General features: G+C 54.6%; 1 protein-coding gene across 16 annotated transcripts in view; it reads right to left on the reverse strand.

Moving 5' to 3' along the window:
- Nucleotides 1-481: 481 nt before the first annotated feature.
- Nucleotides 482-18,814, reverse strand: part of Cacna1g (calcium voltage-gated channel subunit alpha1 G) — a 65,064-nt gene continuing 46,731 nt past the window's right edge. For 3 of the 16 annotated variants that reach the window (XM_057774382.1, XM_057774376.1, XM_057774373.1), the window contains 15 exons: nucleotides 18,415-18,504; nucleotides 17,783-17,975; nucleotides 15,698-15,751; nucleotides 10,816-10,967; nucleotides 10,033-10,142; nucleotides 9,242-9,375; nucleotides 8,914-8,984; nucleotides 8,699-8,777; nucleotides 8,480-8,601; nucleotides 7,661-8,014; nucleotides 6,846-6,989; nucleotides 4,972-5,106; nucleotides 3,398-3,575; nucleotides 2,991-3,160; nucleotides 482-1,892 (listed from right to left, as the gene is read on the reverse strand). In XM_057774382.1, coding sequence (XP_057630365.1) covers nucleotides 1,164-1,892; nucleotides 2,991-3,160; nucleotides 3,398-3,575; nucleotides 4,972-5,106; nucleotides 6,846-6,989; nucleotides 7,661-8,014; nucleotides 8,480-8,601; nucleotides 8,699-8,777; nucleotides 8,914-8,984; nucleotides 9,242-9,375; nucleotides 10,033-10,142; nucleotides 10,816-10,967; nucleotides 15,698-15,751; nucleotides 17,783-17,975; nucleotides 18,415-18,504 — 2,715 coding nt within the window. In that variant the 3' untranslated portion in view covers nucleotides 482-1,163. Of the gene's footprint in view, nucleotides 1,893-2,990; nucleotides 3,161-3,397; nucleotides 3,576-4,971; nucleotides 5,107-6,845; nucleotides 6,990-7,660; nucleotides 8,015-8,479; nucleotides 8,602-8,698; nucleotides 8,778-8,913; nucleotides 8,985-9,241; nucleotides 9,376-10,032; nucleotides 10,143-10,815; nucleotides 10,968-15,697; nucleotides 15,752-17,761; nucleotides 17,976-18,414; nucleotides 18,505-18,814 lie in introns of all 16 variants that reach the window. The other 13 variants (XM_057774388.1, XM_057774386.1, XM_057774377.1 and 10 more) reach the window with 8 other exon arrangements.

Raw genomic sequence — 18,814 nt, forward strand, 5'->3', positions numbered from 1 at the left:
CAGCTTTCAATGTGCGGCTGATAGCTGTCAGCAGAAATAAGAATTAATCTGGAATTACCCACATTCCCTGAGCTGCCTGGCTCCAAGGATGCGATAAAGCTTTGACAGAAAAACAGAAGCCCCCCCCTCCACCACCACCACTCCCCCCCCACACCACCACCCCCTACCTGGCACAGGGCTCTCTTCTCGCCAGGGTTTCAGGGGAGGTGCAAGGATGGAGGCCTTCTCAGCTGGGCATGTGAGCTTATCCTCTCTCAAACACGCAGCTCATATACATACCAATGCATACACACCCAAACATACAGACACCCGCCTCCCGTGTACACACGAGCACACACACAAACAGCCCAATTCTTCCCTCCCACCACCCATTCCCTGCTCCCCATGGCCATCTGCACACACCTATCTCTCCGTCCCCTTTGTTTTTACTCTGGACTGTGATTAACTTTTTATTTTGGAAAATTACTTTATTTTATATAGATATATAGATATGTATGTATATGTATATATAAAAAGATTCCATTTTCATTTGTAAAATCTCATTTTTTTTCTCTTTTTCTCTTTTTTTTCCCCCTACAGAAAACGATGACGATGTTAAAGGAGAAAATAAGTTACATGACAGTTTCCAAAATGGTTCTCGCTTTCCACTGAAGATGGGCCACCTTTGGGTTGTAATGCACTCACGGTCTCTGCTTGTGCTTTACAAGAAGAGGGAATATAACTAGACTGGTTATTTTAGGTTAAAATAGCCAAGAGACAGACGCCTTCGCCTCAAAAATATTCTGAGACACATAAAAGCAGAAGGAAACCAGTCTCTTCAGTCACAAAATGTCGTACATCCGGCATATACTAGATTCAATTAATTTAATAAAATAGAATATACATAGAGATTCTGCACAAACGTATTGCTTTCTCCCAACAGCTCCTGGTGTTGGGAGCCTCGGCCACACTGGGCTTCTCCCTTTCTTTCTTCTCGGAGGCGGTGGTGCCAGGGCTGTGCTCTCTTCAGACTCCCTGGAAGTCCTGCTTGTGATCCCCCAGCCACTAAAGAAGGCAGGCAAAGCGCCTCGCTGTGCATGTGGGACTTTTCAGAAAGACTGCCCAGGAGGCGGAGCTAGGATCTGCACCCAGTAGAGAAAGGTGAGAGGGAGAGTGGGCGGGACTCAGGGGTCCAGGTCTGGTGGGTCAGAGGACAAACCAGAGAGACTCAGCGCATCTTTCTTTGGGGAGGGTGAGGCAGCCGAGCTGTCAAGGGGGCCAGAGGCCGAGGGATCCTTGGAGTCACTGGATGGAGCCCTCCTCCTGAGGCAGACACCAGGACTGCATGGGGGCCGAGAGCCCTGGCTCTCCGGGGGGTCTATAGAGATACTGGGTGGGCTGAGTTTTTTCTTAGGCCGGCTCCCAGGTCCCCCAAGAGGTTGGCCCCCTAGGCTTGAGGGGCTTGGACATAGGCGGGGTTGGGAGCCGCTGTCCAGGCAGCTGACCGCAATGGAGTGTCTCCTTTGTTCGTCTAGCCAGGACCCAGGCCTGCGCCGGCAGCTCTGAGCCTCTACACTGTAGCACTTCTTCAGGTCCCGTGGGGACAGGGGTTCCTCCTGGCTGCTGGGCAGGAGGTCTCCTGAAATCCAGCTCAGCTCTGTGTCCAGCTCTAAACTGCTTCTGGTCTCTGGAGGGTCCTTGGCCCAGCCGGGTTCCAGGCCTGGGCAAGCGGCTGACCGGCGGATGTGCTTGGAGACCTTGCTCTGGCTGCCGGATCGCTGCACCTGGATGCTCGACCCGCCCCAGAAGGATGAGGATCGGGTGAGAGGGCAGGAGGGCCCACTCACCTCTGACAGCAGGTCTTCCCGGCTCCCCAAGCCCTGCACATCCAGGGAGTCAGTCCTTATTGCTGCCTATAGGGAGTGGGTGCAGGACTCAGCCCAGGAATTTCTTTCCAACATGAATTGTCTTCTATCCTTTCTGTCAGACTGGGTGTTCCAGAACCCCAGGAAGCTGCAGGACTACCCTATTAACTTCTCTTACTGAGAGAAGGGGGCCATGAGCCCTCTGTGATCTGTGGTTCATGCTTCCCCCACTTCAACCAACCCTTTCTTTAGTTCTCTGTGCACTGCTTCCCCAAATCCTGCAGGAGGAACTCTGTAGTCTTTGGATCCCCCCCGGGGGGGGGGCATAAAGAATTCTGTTTTCTAAACTAGCCCTTTTGTGCCTCTAGCCTTTAGGGAGACCAAGGAAACAATTCCCTTGGTCTTGAATTCCCTTCCCAACAAGTGTTCCTCACTCTTCTGAGCAAGGGTTTTGAGTGCCTGGTAATCCACTTCAAACAAAATTAACCCTTGTCTCTTCTGGATTCCCTGCTACAACCCACACAAGCACCCTGCAGCTATAGCCTGCCGCTGCAGTGTTCTGACGGCATGCATGCTGCCACTCTCAGGCTGAGCCCAGAGAGCAGGGACTGTGTCTCAGTGCCCAGTAGCTGAAGGCTGCCCAGTGAGTGGGTGCAGGATGAGGGGACCGTGCCTGCTCCCCAAGAGCATGGGGCTGAGCAGAGATTCATATAACTGTGCTCAGACGCCACAGCACAAGGCACACAAGCCTCCCTAGGCTCCATTAGCCACAGGAGGTGGACCCCAGGGTTGGCCAAAAGTAAAGATACTTAAACCCTGCCTTGTGTCCCTGAATTTAGCCCAAAGTGTGAAGAAATGGGGAAAACTCTGAGCCTGGGATTGGGAGCCTTGGTACCTGGGTACCACCTACACTGGATGTCTGTTGCCCTGGAAACAACCGTTCCCCTGGACCCTAGGCCTCCTCAGTAAAACAAGGTATGTGCATGGGGTAGGAGGCAAACCCCAGCCACTTCCGCTTTATTGAGTATGCCATGTCCCCAGTGCCTAGAGCTGGGGTGTCGTTGATCTGCTCATTACCTACAGCACAGGATTTCTGATCGAGAGCCTTACCCCAGGGCCCAGGGCCAGTCCTCCATACTTGCTTACCTGGCGCCTGAGCGGCCTCTGAGCCAGAGGGGAACGGCCTGGTGGGGGTAATTTAGGGATGGCACCCCAGGTAGGGGCCCCATGAGGCTGGAGCAGATAGGGTGCATCTTTGGGAAGCTGTAGGATGCAGCTGGTGTCTGCTGGTTGGGAGTGAACAGACAAGATGGAGCCTGTGGGGAAAGGGCATGGAGGGATGAATAGGGTGGAGTCTGTGAGGCATCCCTCCGACCTTCCTCCCCATCAGGGCCACTACCCCTCACTGCCCTGGGGTGAAAGCTTCTTCCTCCAGTCTGGGTATTTCCCTTCAGCTCAGGGTTTCCTCAAAATAAGGACCACTTCTTTTGTTGGTCCTAGGTAAGTTTGGGTCTCCCTGTGTGAGATAAGCTAGTTTACCCCAGCCTTGGTACCTGACTGGGCTTTGGGGAGCCCCCAGCCCCTGTGTCCTAGGGATCTCTCAGCAATGCTCCCATGGCGGCACATGTAGCTGTCATTGGGCAGAGAGTGCGTCCGGCTGACACCAGCCTTCCTCACTGTCAGCAGGTCTGGTCCCAGGGGGCCTGGCACCTCCTCCGGGTGGGGTACCATCTGCAAAAGGATCAGGGGGTGGGGTGAAGAGCATGCAGCTGGGTTTGATAAATGAGGAAAAGCTAGACAGCAGGAACTAAGCCCTCCTCCACCAGACCCACACCTCCCTCCGCACCCTCCTAGGTCAAGGTGATAGGCATGAGCATGGGAGGAGATGGGGAGACAGACGAGGAGTTTCCACACACAGGGAGGAAGGAGTGGAGAGGCCCCACCCTGAGAGTATGCCCACAGGATCCCCTGTGAGCCTCTGGGCTGGGGATGGTGAAGGACGGGGAGGGATGAGAGAAGCGAGAGCAGCCCCCAGCACTGCTGGTAGTCCTCTTAGAGAATCTGAAAGTTACCCCAGGGATCCACAGGGGGCAGGCCTGAGTCAGACTCATGCACAAGGGGCGTGCCCCATAAGGGGCACCTGATCTCCGGATCTTTAACCACATAGCCACTCTGGAGAGTGGAGGTGGGTAGCAAGGCCTGGGTACTGGGGACTCTACCCCCTCAGTGCACAGACTTAAGGTGGGAGTGTGTTTGGGAAACCTTTTTTCAAAGAAAAGCAGTGATCAGTCCTGGACCCCAGAACAGGAAACCAAGGCCTGACCCAAGAGTCTCTCTCCCCCTTAAGACCCTTTGCCCTGCACTACTCATTCCCAGTTCTCAGGGCTCTTCCTCCCACATGGGCTCAGCCAGGTCCAGCTCCAGTGGACAATGGCTGTGCCGAGTATAGTCTGAGTCTTTCCCTTCTATTCTCAATCCCAGGGCCCACTTCTTCCACCCAGCACAATCTATAGAGACCCTCCCAGCCTTTGCTCAAGGTCCTGCCTCAGCTGGCCCAGCTCTCACAACAGAAAGCAAATGAGAAGAGGAGGGGCTGCTCACTGTCAGAGGGACAGAGGGAAACTGAGGAAGGGAAGGGCAAAAAGTCAAAGTATCAAGAAACCCCCAGTGCTTGTGGAGGACAGAACACAAGGACACACAGGGCCAGCGAGAGGAGACAGGAACAGTCCCTAGCGGGGACGGGCATGGTGGTAGCAGCTGAGATGGGACTCTCACCCAGGACAACATGAGTCTCATGAGGGAGAGGCAAGGGGGGGGGGCAGGGGGGGGGGGGCTGGCTGGTACAGGGCTCCAAACACAGAAACTGGCTCCCAAGCCACTTCTGTTTTGGGGTTGTCATTCCTGGAATAACCCTGTCACCACTGATGCCCCTGTAACCCCCTGAGCAGGGCCTTGGTTTTATCTTATCTACTTCAAGGAAGAATCCACGCCAGCAAAGGCTGGGGCACTGTGTGCCCACAGGTGAGTGCCTCTGGGTAGGACCTGGGCACAGAGTAGGAAGAGGATCTGGAACCCTGCAGCCAGCCTAGCCCAGGCCGGGGGAGCAGCAAGGGATGTGTGCATGTACATTGCTCTCCAAGGCATTAAGTAAGAGTGTGTGAGTGTCATCAGGCAAAGAGTCATCCGTCAGAGCTAGAGAGCAGGACGGTTCAGACACAATCTCTGACGTCAGAGACAGAGCCTCCATCTCAGCTAGAGGGATCTAGACAGGAGAGAGATGAGCAGGCATGAGAAACCAGGACGCGTACACGTGGCACACTCGCAGCCCCCACTTCCCCTCTCCATAAAGCAGGGAGGAAGGTATCCCATTTCGCTCTCCACCCCTCGCCCAGTAGACCCACAGCACCGCCCCCCTCCCACCTCAGCCCCCTGCTCGGATCAGAGAGTCTGCAGCAGGCACCAAAGAGACAGAGCAAACACTGGCAAAGCAAAGAGACCAAGAGACACAGAAACACATTCTAAAGATACCCCAGGCTTCTTAGCAGCCCCCTCCCACACTACCACCACCCAGAGAGAGAGTGGCGGAGAGGGCTTCCACTCTCATAAAGATGATACCAAACAAAAAAAGGATGAAGAAAGGCCAGCAAAGCCCCGTCTCCTCTCTGCAGACAGAGCGGCATGGGGGTGGGGGTGGACGCACTGGGGACAATGCCGACAATCTGACGGCTGTTTTCTGCCTATTCTCTTCGCTTCCAAAAGCCTAGCAGGACTTGGCCTGCCCCCAGATTCCTGCTTCTCCCCTCATGGGCCCTCCTCCGCCTGCCTGCAACCTGCTCCCCCTCTCCAATGTGGGCCTTGAGAAGTGCTCTCTCCCCCAGCTAGCCTGAAGGGGGCGCACTTGGGCCACCACATCATCAGTCTGGCTCACCTAAGGAGCATCAACATCTGCAGGATATGGGGGCTGAGTGGTGTTCAGGTGAGTGGGCTGTTCTGACCACTGTCCTAGGCCACCCTCCTCCCTCCACCTTTCCTGGGGGCCTAGTTTAGAATGGGGGAGCCTGGAGAAGGGACCGACTGTATTCCTTTTTCCACTGACCATTCTAGGTCACTGCTGGGTCTGAGACTGAATCCTAACGAGAAGCACAAGTCTTTATCATGTGAAAATCACCGTCTATTTTCTACCAGGCTACAGGCTCCCTAGGAACCTGTGCGTCTACCCCTTCTCCAAGCAGGGTTTGTGCCACCAGGCTCCAGCTGGAGTCGACACCTATCTCCTTAGCCCACTCTAGAGCTATCGTCCCTGACCTGGGGTAGGAAGGTGAGGTCTTGAAGGAATACCGGGCCAAGGGAGGTTAGCAGGGCTGGGGGGACCAAGACAACAACAGCGCAGGGTAAACCGGGGCCGAGGAAGGACACCCTAGGTGTGCAGGAAGGTGGGCTTTTGGTGAGAGAACCAAGCCTTCTTCGTGTTTATATCCCAGAATTCACTTCCATTGCCTCAGGTCAGAACACTGCCTACTCAGCCCTTACCATGTCTAGTGGGTTCTGTACTCACAAGGCTACCAGAGGAGGGGGATGGGTACTGGACACTACAGAAGAAACAGACTGGCTAAAGCAGGTTCCTCTATGGGTGCCACAGCCACCTGCACTAACCTCAGAGGCTCTTCTCGCCTGGACCTGACACAGCCTCCTTTACCCCTAAAGTCCACTGTCCCTTCTCTTTTCTCTTCCAGGTTCTTTCTTATGAAGACCCTCTCCAAGCTCATCCTCCATCCTTCCTTCCCCCAGATCAGAGTGTGATCTCAGCCTCTCCACCTTGCAGAGCCTGGACCGCATGCACCCCTCCTGCCTCCTTCCAGATGTAGCGCTCGACTGTGGCCCTACAGTTGCTCTTTCTCTAGCTACCCCGTGGGCAGGCAATACCCCCAAGCACGCCAGAAGCACAGCACAGGGACAGCTCGGCATGGTCAGAGGAAGTGGCACATGACAGGGCACAGTAACCTGTGGGTCGCAGCCGCCAGGGCTGGGGGCGGAAGGGAAGGCAGAGGGCTGGCCCCCTGGGCCTGCCAGCTCGTCCATCAGCTTCAGCTCCCCCTCCAGGGAGCCCTGGATCAGCAGAGAGATGGTGTCAAACATCTGTCTGTCCTGGGAGGACCAGCCCATAAAGGGAGCCGGAGAGCCAGAGGGGCAGGGATCAGAAGGGCAACAGTGAAAAGTGTCAGGGGCAGGGGATTAGAGAGGGGCAGAAGGAGCGAGTGGAACCGAAACCCACGTGACAGGCACACACGAACGCATGCGCGCACACACACATACACAACACACAGCAACAGAGAGGTGAGAAAGAAGAGCATAGGGGAGGAGGAAGGTGGAGGAGGAAGGAGAGATTGGGGATGAGGATGATCAGGGTCCACAGGGGAGGATAAAGAGAAGATGCAAGGATAGGGAGATGGAAGGGAGTCAGGAAGGTAAGAGAGTGGGGAGGGAAGAGGTTTGACAATCAGGTAAAGATAAAAAAGAAATAGGAAGGAAACAGAGAACTTAGCCTTGAGCTTCAAGCCTAGAATGGGAAGCCACACCAGGCTGGAGGAGCCACCACTTTACTAGAGGGTGGCCGTATACAGTGAATATGGGATAACCATTCTAGGAAGGGGCAGGTGGCAGCTAGTCCCTCAACCTCGAGGTAAGAGGGCTGGGAGGATGGAGGAGAAGCCCTGGGGCCTGCTGGGCTCCTATGTACCCTCATCAAGCAGCTGTTTGCCCTGCCCTCCCTTCCCTCTCCTGCCCCATGGCCCTTTTGAAGGGGCACCATTGCTCACCGTGGGGTGCTCAAGGGAGAAGCCCGAGGCTGCTCCAATGTGGGCCGTGGTGTGCGGAGCCCCAGGCTTAGGGCCGCCAGGGCTATTGGCCCCCTCCACCCCAGGCCAGAGGAAGGGGCTGCCCAGAGGAGAGTGGGGCTGCGGGCTGAGTGTCTTCATCTCCAGCTCCAGCTCCGCCTCCAGCTCCGCCTCCTCCTTGGCCTCTTTGTTGCTTTCTTCCAGGTGCTTCATCAGCACAGCTATGACCACATTGACCAGCACGAACTGGGCCGTGAGCACGAAGGACACAAAGTAGATGGGGGAGATGACTGTGTTGTAGCAGGTGGACTCCTGGTCACAGTCCCGCAAGGTGTCCTGTGGGAAGTGTCAGGGGCAGAGGCGTGAGGGTGAGGAGGACAGAAGCTGGAGCTGTCCTGGAAAAATCAGAGTGCTAAGGGAGAAGGACCTGGGTGGAAGGGTGTTTGATGCTGCCAGGGCAAGTACGAGTGAGTCAGAGGATATCCTCAGAAGAGAGTCCAGAATGCCCTGACACATGCACCAAAGGGACATGCGCTTTTTTTTTGCTTTTTTTTTCTTTTTTGTTTTTTTTTTTTGAGACAGGGTTTCTCTGTAGCTTTGGAGCCTATCCTGGAATTAGCTCTTGTAGACCAGGCTGGTCTCAAACTCACAGAGATCCGCCTGCCTCTGCCTCCCGATTGCTAGGATTAAAGGTGAGCGCCACCACTGCCCGGCAGGGATACGCTTCTATTCATGACTAATACATCTTCTCAAAGAACCTTAGGTCAGAGACTGGGGTGACCTCCCTGTGTGGGCTCTCACCTTCATAATGCCATTCCAGTTGTCACCAGTGGAGACTCGGAAGAGGGTCAGAAAGGCCATACCAAAGTTCCTAAAGGTGGCATGCCGGCCCAAGCCCTCACAGGGGTGTGTCTCATCACACTCTGGGAGAAGATGGTAAAGGAGAGAAGCCATTTTAGTCCCAGGATTCCTCCTTGCTCTCCAGCCCTGACTCCTCCACCATCCCCAATCTCAACTCACCCAGGTCTCCAAAGAGCTCCACGCCCAGAGCTGCAAAGATGAAAAACAATAACATGAAGAGAAGTCCCAGGTTCCCCACCTGGAGAAGAGGAAAAGAAATGGAAAAGATGCTGCTGGCTCTCCAGTCAGCTTCTCTGAGCCCCCTGCCCTTTCGGAGGGCACCTCCTCCTCCCCAGGAGGACCCTTCCCTTCTGCCCACCCCACTTCCCAGCTACCTGGGGCAGGGCCTGCATCACCGTGTCCAGCAGCGCCCGCATGCCCACTGCCATCTTCAGCAGCTTCAGTACTGAGGAACAGGACAGTGTCAAGAACTGGCGCCCTCTGGGTCTCCCATCACTTCGCTGGGAGAGCCAGGCTGGGCTGTAGCTGGTGGGATGGTCCACCCATACCCCAACCCACTCATGCTGGACAAACCCCTATGGCCGGGGCTGGGGAAAAAGCCCTTGGAAACCCGTAGCCATCCCCATAACCGACTCTTTCCATCTCCCCCTGCAAGCCGGTTACTGTGGGAAGGCGGGCACAAGCACTAAAAGCCCGACCTACCTCGGGCGATGCGGAGCACCCTCATGATACGGATGATGGTAGGGTTGATGGGCAGTGAAGCATTGACTTCAATCTCCTCCAGTGTGATGCCCATAATGGACAGGAGAACAATAGCCAGGTCCAGCTGGTTCCACCTGGAACATTGGGAATGCAGCTCTATGAGTGGGGGAAGGGGGCGGTGGAGGGTGCCATGGGGGCTCAGAAAAGCAGAACAGAGGACCTGTGCTTTTCATTTTTAATCATTATCTAACCTCCCCCTCCACATGGTGTTCTTCTGTGTTGCTCAAACTGACCTCAAACTCAAACTCAGCAATCCTTTGGCCTCAGCCTCCCAGCATGCTAAGACCACAAGCTTCATCTGACTTTGTTTTCAGCATTGATATGTTTACTCGGCACCGAGCACTGTTTTAAGAGCTTCATATCCATACCACAACTCTGATATGGAAAGAGATAGTTCATGGTTCACAGAGGAGGGAATTGAGGCAATGCCCGAAGTCACCAGTCACTAGGTAGAAGAACTAGGGTTCGAATCCAACCCAGACAGTCTGGTTCCAAGCTCACAGTGATTTCTTACTGTCAAAGCCCTCTATGTCTTCCCTTGTCAGACCCCTGAATCCCTCCCTCCCATCCCTCAAGCCCTGGATCCGTGACCACCATCACCATCAGTCCAAGAGTGGCGGCTGGACTCACAGAGTTAAGAAAGGTCTTTAGGCTCAAAGTCTTCTGGGTGTTTCCCCAGGAGATACACCTCTACTTCCTCTCAAATCTCCCAGACCCCTCTCCTCTGTTACCTGTCCTGGAAGAAACGGCGGAAGCCAAAGGCCACAAGTTTGAAAACCGACTCCAAGACGAAGATGACAGTGAAGATGTAATTGCAGATCTTCAGAGCCTCGTCCAGGATCTGGCAGGGGTGGGGGCCAGGTGCAGGGTTTCCTTAGGTTCGAGGCTGAAGCCTGCCCCACCCCTCCATCACCGTACCTCCCCAAGTGGGTAAGCAGGGTGAAGCTAAGGAAGCCTTCTTTCCCCATCTCCTACCATGACAGCCGACCCCTGACCACTACCCCATGACAATTCATGGTGCTTAATTTTTCCTCGAGAGGTGGTGAGGAGCACATGAGACTATGCCGGAAGGCACAGAGGGTCAAGCCTGGAGAGAGGCATGCATACTATCAGTTTAACCTCCTCCTTGTACAGATGGGGAAACTGAGGGCTAGAAGGTAGACAAGAGGGATGACTGGAAACAGATGAGCTTGGGGGCTGAGTCTTTACTAGAATCTAAGTCTCGAGGGCCAACATCCGTCTCTCTTCTTCACTGTCCAAGGCCCAGAACCACATATGCTAAATGCTCGATAAAAATGTACTGATCCCCCACGTCCTAGCTATGTGATCTTGGTCAAGACAACCGACTGGGCCTCAGTGTCTTCATCTATAAAACAAAGGGTATGGCCACCTCTAAGGAGACTGCTGCAGGTACAAAGACCCACACACTGTTTCCAACGCTTGCCTGGCACACAGAGTTCAGGTTGTTGCCTCGTCTGGGGAGGGCCTACTGTTGGCCCTTCACTTGTGCTTACCTGGGGCTGCTGGTAATGTTCCATGGCCATAGTGACCACATTCAGCCCGATGACACCGGTGATGAAAAGGTCCAAGTAATGGCTGGTACACAGGTGGTGGACAAGAAGCCGGAAGCGTGAGTAGTCTGAGTAGTATGGCTTGCTCTGGGCTTCTGGGGGGGGGGGCGGCAGGAAGGAGAGTAGAGCAAACATCAGGCCCTGCCCCCCACACCCCTCCACCCACAGCCCCTCCCTGCCGACAGCCTCTACCGCCAGTGCTAAAACATTCCATGTCACCAGCATCCCAATGGCACCCCTACTCCCCCCCCCCCCCGCAGTGCCTTTTGCAGGAGACAGGCTGTTTTGGCCTGTCCCCAGTCAAGCATCTGTTCTACTGCCTGCAGTCAGGGATGAATGGGATAGGGACATGCAGAGCCCCTCCCCTACATTAGATACTGGGTGAGCCCATACCCTAGGGCAGTCTCTAAATTATGCCAGTTTCTTATAACACCTTTGATTCCATGTTCAGTAGCATGGTGGGTCGATAAGATGAAAGATCCCATCTAATCGGGCTCAGAGGGAGCTCCAGCCACAGAGGCGAGGCTGCGATGCCTTCTCCAAGCTCAGCCTCTGGGGCCCGCCAAAGGGATTACATGGATCTGGGATTTGCGATAGGACCAGAGATTGGAAATTGGACATCTTGGCTGCCTGCTGACCTACCACAGGGCCCCCAGAGGACAATGGCTCGGACTTCCCACAGCTTCATGTGGGGAGGAGAGAGGGGAGGCCCAGGGCTCTGCTCTGTCCCAGACTCAAGCTGGGAGGGTGCCACCCACAGACTCACCCAGTTTCTAATGAGGCAGTACCCAGTCTACCCTGGGTATCGGGGTGGCCTGACACTGCAGGCTGGGCTGGAAGCGCTGTCTGAGATCTGTCACAGGCATAGGGTTACTCTTGTAATTAGCCGACCCCTTAGGGAAGTCATAGTGTTGGGTTATCCTGCCGAGCAGGCCAGAGAAATCTGGGGGCAGATTTCAGAGGACCCTCCTCCAGGTGCTGAAGTAAGGGCCAGGCCAAGGTGGGGACAGGGTATCTGGAAATGTGCCAACAGATAGGTCTCACAGGAAGTCACACAGAGGGAAGAGAGCCCCCCCTCAGGGAAAGCATGGCCCGCCTCAGGTCCCAGACAGCCCTTCCCCTCTTAGGAGGTCTTGGCAGAAGCCAGTCAGCGGGGGCTACAGAGGCCCATGCCAGTAACCAGCTGGCTTAGGGGTGACAGAAAGCTTTGGGCCCAGGCCAGCTCAAATACAACTATCTTTTCCCATGCAGAGGATTCCTTCACAGAGAGGTAAACTGAGGTAGGGAGTGGCTTGGGGGTGAGTCCCCACCAAAAGCCAAAGGAAGAAGTGTGCCCAGAAGTGGCAGGTTTGGGTTTGCGAACCACTCTGCAAGCCCATTCGACCCGACTCCACATCGGCCTTGAGGTGTGGATAACCTGGGGCACAGGGGCACAGACCCCAAAAGGCCAGGTGCACATCAGAGGTGCATCAACCCATCTCTTTGTTTTCAGAGATGGGCCAGTCAAGTGTGACTTTGCTCAGGCCACTCTCCCAACACCCAAGAGTATAGGGAGTGGAAAGGCCGGAGGCAGGGGACTCCATGAGACCGCAGGTCATCCACACCCGATAGTGGAGGGTGGTTGGGCCAGCCAGGGCCTCTTTCTTCCTTCCTTCCTTCCTTCCTTCTTTCAGTACCATGAGAACCAGAGGGCGCTAGTCACCCTGTGTTGCTTTAGCAGCCGGAACTCTTTCTCTGCATTAATCTCCATAAATGCCGAGCACACCCGATCCCATTATGCTAAAATATGAATGGAGAATTAACTAAAATGTTTGAATACAATTAGTTTAAAAGAAGCGGCTCCTTATTAGCCCCGTTATTAGTCGAGACAATGTCGAGGGGAGGCTGGAAGGGAGAAGTCCCCTTGTCCTTTGGTACCCCAGCCTGACTATCGTAAGCTCACCAGAGCCAAATAGAGGTATCACTAACATCCATGCTTTCCAGCCTTGCTTCAGGAGCCTGAGTGGTGGTGGTGGTAGTGGGGGCTGCATTCAGCCAGGGACCCTCCAGGCAACTCGGCGGGAGGGAGGGGGGCTAGCGGGACAGGGAATGACTGAGGCAGGACATCTGTTCATGGCCACAGGTCCCAAATACCCTTCTACCTGAGCCCCCAGCCCTGATTGGCAGGCATCCGGGAAATCCTCCATTAGAACACAAGTCAAAAGAGCACCGAGCCAACTAGAGTGGACTATCCTCTAGCAGCCCCTTCGTCTACCGTCCAGAGAGACCCAGAGAGTAGGTGGCCCAGCACCAGGATGAGATGGCAAGACCCCAGCCTCCAGCCTGACCTCCCCGCCTCCTGCTGGTATCAACTGTCATGGGCAGAATAGGGCTCAGAGTGAACCAGCGGGAGAAGAGCACCAGGCCCCTAGGGAGGTCCAGGGGCAGATGAGGAGAGTGGAGGGGCCTGTGAGTGACAGCAATGGGCACAGCGAGTTAGTAGAGGTCACGGGGAGCTCAAGGCCCAGCCAGGGTGACAGGCTTGCCAAAGACAGTGGTAGGGGATAAATAGGCTTTTAGTAGGGATATAGGCCCTCTCACAAAAAAAGCCATACTGCTGTGGGTCCTGGCCCGGTGGGAAGAAGAGAGGATGAGTGGGGATGGAGGCTAGAGGTGACTGAGGTAGATTAGAAGCTGGTGCTGGAGGCCAAGGGTCACAGGGCTGGTCTTGTCACCCAGAAGTCCCTCTCTCTCTCCCTTCAGATTTAAGTGTCTGTTTAGGCCCCGTGTCTCCAAAATCCAGTTTTCCCTTTCACCTTTTCCTGGGGCACATGATATTTTCTTCTGGCTGCAGCAGAAGGGTGGGTGAAGATATTTTAGCAAGAAGTGGGGTTCCTATGTTGGATCCCCAGAAATCCCAGGCTAGAGACTTGAGTTCACCCCTGTCACCGTGGTAGGTAGGCTGGCATACCCGCACCCCAGCATCTGGGAGTCTATTAGAAATTCAGGGACAAGATCCCTGTGGGAGACCTTTAGGGTGAGTCTCTGGAAGCCCTGTCCTATCTCTCCATGTAAGTCTTACTCACGTTGAAGTTTGGCAAGCTCTGGTCTAGACCCTGATGGACCCCAGGCCCTGAGAAGAGGGATGTAAGATGTTAAGAGGCCCTGTTCAGAGTCTAGGTTGTTGCTACAACCAAAGAGACCAATGCACATGCCAACTGGAGCAAGCCGGGGGCCCTGGGTATGAGTGCAGGACGTCAGTGTGTGCTGTGGAGCCGGAATGGCGTGCCTCGACAGGTGTGCCTACACACGCTGATTAACGGGGCAGTCCCCCCTGAGGGCGGAGCCTCAGTGGGCCAGCCCTGTGATTGGGTGGTGTTTAGGGTAAAGGTGAGCGTGTGTATTCTTCAGTTTCCACACCAACCTGCTGCCCAACACCTCAGAAGAGTTAAGCTGAAGACCGCTTCCTCCCGCCTTCCCCACATCCCCTACCATGTCAGAAATTCAGAAAACAATTCAACATGGAGACACGGGGATCCTAGCAATAGAGACACAAACCAGCCAGAGACTCCTGAGCCCCCAGAGGGGCGCTAGCCAATGTCAAACACCATAGCTCAGGATCGTAGCAACGGGAGATGACGACCTGCCAAGGCTCAGAAGGCCCCATGGGTAGGTCTCTGAGCCCTCACAGACCCCGCAGCCCATTCCCCCGGGGATGGTGCCTGCTTGAGTTGGGCAGCGAGGAATGATATCGTCAGTGGTTCCCAGGCTGAAAATCCAAGCCCTTGGCAACAGAGAAAGCGGCCATGTGGGGACCTTTCATTCTCAATAAAATTTCTCAAGGCTTAAAGGAAATCATACATTCGCTCATGTGAAGACCCCATAGAGTAATTTAATGGCAAAACAGTTCTCTTCACCATCATTAGGTGTGTGACCTTCTGCGGCTCAGAAGCTCTGATCAGCAATTAAATGTGCCTTCGGTTAGTAAAAATAGGGAAAAAAAGCCGTTATCCACATGTTCCCGACTTCAGACAGTCTTCCGAACTGCAGAATCTGTGGGAGGAGGCCAGAAGGGGAATCCTGGGATAAACAGCTTGGGAACCACCAGGTGGAGACATCAGGGGATGTGATGAGGCCCCACAGCCCTTGCCAGAGACTCTGATCCTCCCAACCTCCATCTGGGACCAGTATAAGGGGACTAAGAGACAGAGTCGGGCACAGGGTGAGGGGCAGGCACTGGGGAGTCTTCCCAGAGACACACACAGCTTTTGGAGGTAGGGACTCAACTTGTTCTCAAACCTCTGGCTTTTGGGGGAGAAGCTTGTAGCTAAGGCACTCTGTCAACTCCCAGTTCCTGATATTTGTAGCGACAATGTGGCCACCGTGATTACTTGACTATTAATGAGTTGGTTCAATTATTCATTGCTACATTTTTAAAACAAATCCTTCCCCTCCCTGCTCCTCTCATCCTCTTCCTTGGATCAAAGACTCCCCTTCAGACAAGAGAAGGCAGAGAGATTTGCAGCTTAATAATCAAAAGGTGAGGACAGGAGAACAGGGAGGTGGTGCAAAATCCCGGGGCCTCTTCAGAAGACCCGGACCCTCCAAGAACTGTGAAGCCAGAGGGGGCCAGGCCCGCCTCACTTCCATCCAGCTTAGCATGGGCTTGGGGTGGGTGGGGATGGGGTGGTGGACAACGACGCAGACCCAATGCTTCAGACTCTGCCCTCTTGGGGGCCCCAAGGACCCTCAGCCCTTCACCCCTAGAGGATAGAATCAATGAGCCATGGAGAGGGAGCAAAGAGTATGTCCCCACACGCATGAACCCACACCCCAGACGCAGTACCTGACGCAGCGCTGGCTGAGCTGCCGGAAGCAATTACATCGTCCAACATTAGATCTAAAAGAACGAAACACGACATTGGTCATTGACCGGACCAGGTGCGCTGGGCAGGGCCCCTCAGCAGCTCGCTCCCCCTCAGCTCCAACCCTTATTCTGCCTACAAATAGGGTCTACTGAGCAATAGCCATTGCTTCTGGCTGCCCAACCCCAGACTCGGGCACCCGAAAAAGACAAATGTTTTATCCGACTCTCCAGGGTAGCAGGGGTGGGAAGGTACTGGAAGGGAGCAGGCAGCTTGCCATCAGAACAGACGTGTCCACTGCCACCCCCGCTGTGGTCTCAGCTGCACCTGAACAGCTACAGACCCCAGAAGTGGAGACAGCTGGTCAGGCAGGGGCCATAGTGCCTCCTGCCAAAACAATCCATCTGCAGAGGCCGTGTCGAGGCATCTCACTGCAAGGGGTGTGCGGTGGGTGGAGCAGAAGTGGGAGCGTGGCCCTGGGGACAGGGTACCTGCTCAGCTCTAGAATCTACAGGAAAGCCAAGGCCAGACCCCAACCCAGAGCTGGGTAGAGGGGGGCCTCTGAAGGGTGGATATGAGAGACAGGGAGTTGCACCTGCTCATGGCCACCTGGAGGCCAGAGTCCCCCTCCACATCCTCCTGGAGCATCTCTAGCTCCATCCCACTCATCCTTTTCTGTAACTCGGCACTCCCCTTCCTCCAAGCACCTGCCGCCGGCAGCAGGAGATGCAGCTGAGGGCACAAGTGGGCACAGGCACTGAGCCCCTGACTCGTTTATTTGGTGGTACTCACATTTCCACACACCAAAGGGAAACTCAGAGCGCGGCACACATCTGATCGGCGGAAGGCAGACGGTTTGTGAGCGGGTGGAGGAGAGGGAAACCCACAGACCAAACAGGGAGAGACACAGGGAGACACACAAAGGCTTTGAAACCCACACACAGAGACACGTGGAAGGACGTGGGCTGTGACTGAGAGAGGCATGGAGATGACAGAGCACCAGATAGACAGGAGCCCCGAATGGGAGCCAGGTGCACACACACCTGCACACACACCGGAAACAAAGCAGCGACAGAGCTGCTCGCCTCCCTTCCCAACTCTGTGTGTCTTTCCCATGTGTCTCAGCCTGTCCGCGGCAAAGCTTGAAGGCGAGAGGCATGAAGCCTCACCCGCCCCGTGCAAGAGATGCTGAGAGCACAGGTCAGGGTGTCAGGGTCTGGAGGTGGTCTTGGGCCAAAGAATGGTCATTTAGCTTTGCTATGAGTTTAAATCTTTCCAGATACGAGAGAAGCCTCTTTTCCTATCCTTTCATTTTCTCCTTCTCCCCCCTCCTTTCTTTGTTTGACTTTTTGAGACAGGATTTCACTGTCTAGCCCAAGCTGGTCTTAAACTCACTGTGGAGCCCAGACTAGTTTTGAACCTGTGATCCTTCTGTCTCTGCTTCCTGGGTGCTCTGATCACAGACTTGTGCTACCACGCCCGTATTTTCTTTCTTCTTTGGCAAGAAAACTACCAACCATCAAGGAGTCAGACATTTTTGTTGGAGAAAGGGAAAAGGCTGTGGTTCTAAAGTTCACTCTCAACCATCAGCTCTTTGCAGGTTCACTTGAGCCCTGGCTGAGCAGCTAGGACTCTGAGAAAGTACAGAGGTTAGAATACTTTCTGGGCAAGCCTGTGTTGATCTGAGTCGACACCTATGCTAATCCCTGGGTCACTGGATACCACTACAGGGAGGTGTAATGTCGCATCAGGTGGATGTCCCTCCTCTGAGAGACAACTGAGACGCTGAGTGTCAGTTTCTACCTGGCATCCTCTGGGAAGTATGAGGCTGAGACCGAGGGAGCCTCCAGGGGGGACAGCTCCTTCCCCATGGAGCTGACCCGGTCTGCTTCATGCAGGCTCTAAAGGCGGACATGCTGTTGGGGAAAGGAGATGAGGAGGGGGGCAGGAGCACTTCTCCCAGCCCCCGACCCCAGCTCCCAACCCCCTGCAGTCGCAAGGCCAAGGTCAAGCATGACCCAGAGAGACGTGGAAAGACTACCGACCGGCCATCTGCTTCTCCTTACTCCTTCTCTTTTTCTCCAGCCTCCGGAGCCGCTTCTCCTCCCGGCGCCGCGCCTCCTCCTCCTCCTGGTGCTGCCGACACTTATGAAAGTTCTCCACCACCACTCCCACAAACATGTTCAGGACGAAGAAGGCCACGATGAGCAGAAACGAGATGAAGTACAGGAGCATCCAGGGGTTGTGGTTCATGATGGGCTGGTGGGGAACAGGAAGGCCATGTGGTCACCTCAGCCTGACGGGGAGGCCATCTCAGGTTCTGCCCACCTTGGCTGGACTTGTACAGAGTTAAATAGTTTCAGGGATCTGACAGGTGAATGGCTGGTGTGAGCTGGCACCAGGCAAGGATAGCTATTCTCTATCTAGTAGCTGTTTCTTTGTTCCTGCTGACTCCTGTCCTGAGGGAATGGGAGCCCCATGTTCTCAGACCTTCTGGCTTCTCATGCCAAATTTACCAATTTTTAACTGTTCGTCCATCATTTGGGAAAAAAAATTAAACTTATTGAAGGCTCACAGATGTAGTCCTGCAGTAAGGTACGGCATGTTCTTCTGACCCATGCTCGCTTGGTTACTCTTGGCAACCAGCCCAGGCTGAATGACCTGAACCCTGAAACCGTCTTTCTCATTCCCACCTTACCTGTTGGTCCACACCTACAGCATCCAACCCATCATACATGATGTCAACCCAACCATCCTTGGAGGCCAGCACAAATAGAGACATCAGAGCCTGGGGGGATGGAGGGATAGGAGAGGAAATGACAGACTGTTTGAAACCTAGAATGTGTGGCCAGACTACCCACCACGTGCCACCAAAGCACCTCCTGGCAATATCTTGGGATCCCTTTTCCAAGTCCCAGGAGAACACTCTGTCCTGGGTCCCATGGTTGGTCAGAATCTATGAGAGATAACTAAGTCTCTGGCCTCATCTAGAGTGGAGGCTCCTAAGGCCCTCAAAGTCTAGAAACCAAAACAAACCAGCAAGAACCAGCCACTTCATTTTCTTTTTGTGTAGTAATAGAAATCAAACCCACGTTCCC

Source organism: Chionomys nivalis, chromosome 7, assembly GCF_950005125.1.
Source record: "Chionomys nivalis chromosome 7, mChiNiv1.1, whole genome shotgun sequence".
NCBI lineage: Eukaryota > Metazoa > Chordata > Mammalia > Rodentia > Cricetidae > Chionomys > Chionomys nivalis.